Source organism: Aplysia californica, unplaced genomic scaffold (assembly GCF_000002075.1).
Source record: "Aplysia californica isolate F4 #8 unplaced genomic scaffold, AplCal3.0 scaffold00137, whole genome shotgun sequence".
NCBI lineage: Eukaryota > Metazoa > Mollusca > Gastropoda > Aplysiida > Aplysiidae > Aplysia > Aplysia californica.
The window spans coordinates 50,148-54,136 of NW_004797407.1; the positions used below are offsets into that span (position 1 = coordinate 50,148).

Sequence of the window (3,989 nt, forward strand, 5' to 3'; positions counted from 1 at the left end):
TCTCTATCTCTCTCTCTCTCTCTCTCTCACCTGCTTACTTACACACACATGCACACACACGCACACACACACGCACACATATATTTGGGGTTAGACGCTTTGTTTCGAAGTGGGGAATTTTATCAAGTGTGCGTCTTTCTACTGGATATGTTGTACCCCTCTCTGCCTAGGTTGGTCCTCACACTTCACAGACAAGGTCGAAGCCCACCTCTCAAAATTAAATGATCTACATTGAGTTGTAGGGGGGGGAAATGCGCCGTTTTGGGGGTTAAAGTAAAAAATTGTAAGACGCACATGGTATTCACTCATACACAAACTTCATCTCCTCCTTTCTCTCCCGTTCCCGTGCCCCTCTTCCCCCTCCCCCCGTCTCTCTCTCCCAACCCTTCTCTCTATCTGTCTCTCTCTCACACACAGACACACACACACGCACACTCACACACACACACACACACACATGTACATACATCTCTTTCTCTCTTACTCTTTCTCACTCTCCCTCACATCCCCCCCCCCTCACCCCCGCGTCTGTCTCATTACTTCATTGCCTCTCTTGACCTTATGACAACCTTCCTTTTTACTTTTGCTCTGCAGATGGTTGACGGGTGCTCTGATGTGGTTTACTAATTCTTTCCTATCAAACTTCTTTCACCCTTATAATCTCGTCTTGTTAATTTTTACGTTTGTTATTCTCATGTACCATAACGGCTCTAATCTTCGGCACTTATTAACATAGATTTGTGTTGCGGGTGCCGTTAAATGCTTACCATTAAGTTAAACAAAAATTCTACTGCTTGTGTCAAAATACAGTTGAACTTGCTCTAACGACCACCTGTCCGATACAATCACCCGTTTTGACTACCGTATTCCCAATTTTTCCTTCCATTTAAAACACTTTATCAGGACACTGTCCAGGATGTCAGTCTGTTTTAGAAAGCAATCCTGGGTTTTTTAAATTCTGGAGTGGGGAGAACTTTTATAGAGTACAGTCAAACTCGGATATAACAGGACAGACGGGACCGGCAGTTTTTCCCTGTTATAAGCGTAGTAATTATCTTGTTCCCCGTCGGACGCCGGGCCGATTTAATAGGTCGTCAGAAGATCCAAGTGTTAGATGTGTGGAATATGTTGCTTTTGTTCATACTAGAATCTTCATGACATCTAAGGCCCTGCAAAAAGTTGATGCAGCATCTTTTTTTTTCCAGCAGAGCACTTGCTCCCCAAAAGAACATCGGTCAGAAAGGAAATATGCAGAGAAAAGATAAGAAAAATTGAAATTCTTCTTGAATTTTAATCTTTAATGGTAATGTCCATGTGATTTTTAACCAATCGCACGCCCGGGCTAGCTTTTTTTTTCTGCCTACTCGCTCAATACTGTGTCCTGATGCCTTCTCTGAATTGCCCGTTGTGTCTACTACCGAACTCAGTTTGTGCTCAGTCAGTCTGAGAATTTCTGCTTGGGACTGCATCAGAAATCTTAAAAAGGGGATACAGCAGTAGAATTTTGACCAATGTATGGGGTATACAATCTTGGACAGTGGTTTAGTGAGCTGAACCTTTGCTACAGTTGCCCCTGACTCTTCCCGTACTGACCAATACTTGTGTTATGTCTGTTTTGGTGCTCATTATCTATCGTTTATCAACACTATCTGAAGTATGTAGATATTTGTACCATTCTCTTCTTTATTTTCTCCTCTTGTTTTCTCATGAACAGTTCACCATGGCTGCTGTGACCTTCAATTCAATCTCGCTGCTACAAGAGTTTTACTCATGGTTATTTCCCCCTCCAAACATCCCAAAGTATGGAGTGCCCTTGCCTCCAGAGCCACATCGGGTCATCGATGCACAGGAAGTTGGGGACCGACCTTTTCTCATTGTCGGAGATATTCATGCATGTTGTGACGAATTTAAGGACTTGGTAACGGAGGCAAAGCGAAGAGCTGGGTTTGAGGACATTTTTATTGTTTGTGTTGGTGACATGTTGAATAAGGGACCCAAAAACCAAGAAACTATACAATTTTTACGAGACCTTTCCGCTAAAGGACAATTGGCTGCAGTCAGAGGTAATCATGAAGAAAGTATCCTTAGGGAATATATGTCGAAGACGAGAGATAAAGAATATTCTTTACCAGAAAGGTATCAATATTTGAATGATTTCTCTGAGGAAGATTTTGACTTCTTGCTGAAGTTGCCGTACACACTAAGGATTCCAAAGATAAATGCTCTGGTTGTCCATGCGGGGGTTGTCCCGAACGTTGATCTGGCTAGGCAGAAGTACATAGATCTCAGTCACATGAGGAACCTCATCTACTCTTACCACGTCTGGGGCTCCAGTGTGCGTGGTAACAGCAAATGTGACATCGGCGTTGGCTGGGCTACCATGTGGTCAGGGCCGCAACACGTGTACTTCGGCCATGATGCGCGTCGCAGTGTGCAGGATCTTCCTCACGCCACAGGTTTGGACTCTGGTTGTCTGTACGGTAAACAACTGACGGGAGTGATCATCGACGCTTCTCTCAGACGACAGTTTGTGAGCGTAGATGCTAAACAAGTATACAGTCCACCATAAGGACAAAATTTAAGTGTATCTCTTGTGTAGTGCTTTGTTAACTCTTTAACCATGCAATTCAAAATCATGTTTCCGTGTAATTTTTTCGTGTTTGTGGAAATGCAACCCAACATCTGGTTTTAAAAAAAGCTTGTTTGGAGTCAAACCGATCAACAAAGTATCACCTATACGTAGAATTTATTTATCTTTGACTTCGAAAATCAAACTAAAGGCTTGTTATAGCTCGTACATTTTCTTATATATTTGGTCCATAATAAATAACTTTTTATTGGATGGTGGTACCATTCTGTCATGGTTACGGACTTCAACTACCGGACGCTGCCACCGTCCAGACATGGTTAAAAAGTTAAATGTCATTTGGTGAAGGCTACTGTAGTTCCAGCCTCAGTAAACTTGTTTTACTGTCTTGTTATAATATGTATGAAATGAAACACAACTGTGATAATAATCAGAACTGTATTTCTTTTACCTTGCTTACTCTTGTTGAATTGAGCAACGAAAATGAACAATCATTTAAGAAATTAAGAAAGATGGACGTTTACTTGCAATAATACCTCTATCATTCCATGTGAATAATTTTGAAGACAAGGACCAAAAGTTTTATTCTGTGTGGATTATAATATTTTGCAAACTAAGATACTATCATTTTCCACGCTCATTAGATTGATTAATTAATTTTTTTTCAATGTCAAACAATAGAACTTTACAGAAAAGAATAATGTGCCGAATTCAGAGTTGGGCACGAATAACTCGAACACGTTGCTTGGGGATTGACAAATTTGTTTGACACATCCATACTTTTGGTAAACCGACACAATGAAACATTCATTAAAGGGATATCAGTAAGGGAATGGCGAATCGTATTCTTGAGCTATCCATGATTTCCTGTTTTCCATCATGTTCATGTTATCTATGTGTCCAACTGTATGCTAACAAGAAAAGTTTTACATTCTGACACCTGCTTGAGATTTTGAAAATTTGAAGTTCATCATTTTTTGGGAACAGCAATATTGTAGAAAGGGCAGTAAGATTTAACTCAGGCCTTCCCCTTTGTGTTTTTGTATTTATCTGTCCCCGTCATTTTATGCTAGAAAAAGTCTGAAATTAATGCAAACTGAGCCCTAAAATGTGAAATTATGCGATTCTGTTAATTTTAACAAAGAATTGTGAAGGTAAATAATCAGAAATTATGCAAAAAATGATCAAATTTTGCTGAATTATCCAGGGTGCATAAAACCATGGGAACAGATTTGTGGCGTCGGTGGCCTAGTGGTTAGGCTCTCGGACTCGCAACCTTAAGGTCGTGGGTTCGAATCCCGTCAAGGGCCCGACGTTGTGTCCTTGGGAAAGGCACTTTACACGAATTTTCCTCACTTAACCCAGGTGAGAATGGGTACCCGGCTATAGACAGCGAAAGATC

The 3,989-nt window shown here is 40.9% G+C and overlaps 1 protein-coding gene across 1 annotated transcript; it reads left to right on the plus strand.

Moving 5' to 3' along the window:
* Window positions 1-1,714: 1,714 nt before the first annotated feature.
* On the plus strand, window positions 1,715-3,277 carry LOC101850643 (bis(5'-nucleosyl)-tetraphosphatase PrpE [asymmetrical]; the record flags this gene model as incomplete). Its single annotated transcript, XM_013081586.2, is given in 1 exon segment — window positions 1,715-3,277. A coding segment is annotated over 1 exon segment (849 nt). The 3' UTR covers window positions 2,570-3,277.
* Window positions 3,278-3,989: the final 712 nt, after the last annotated feature.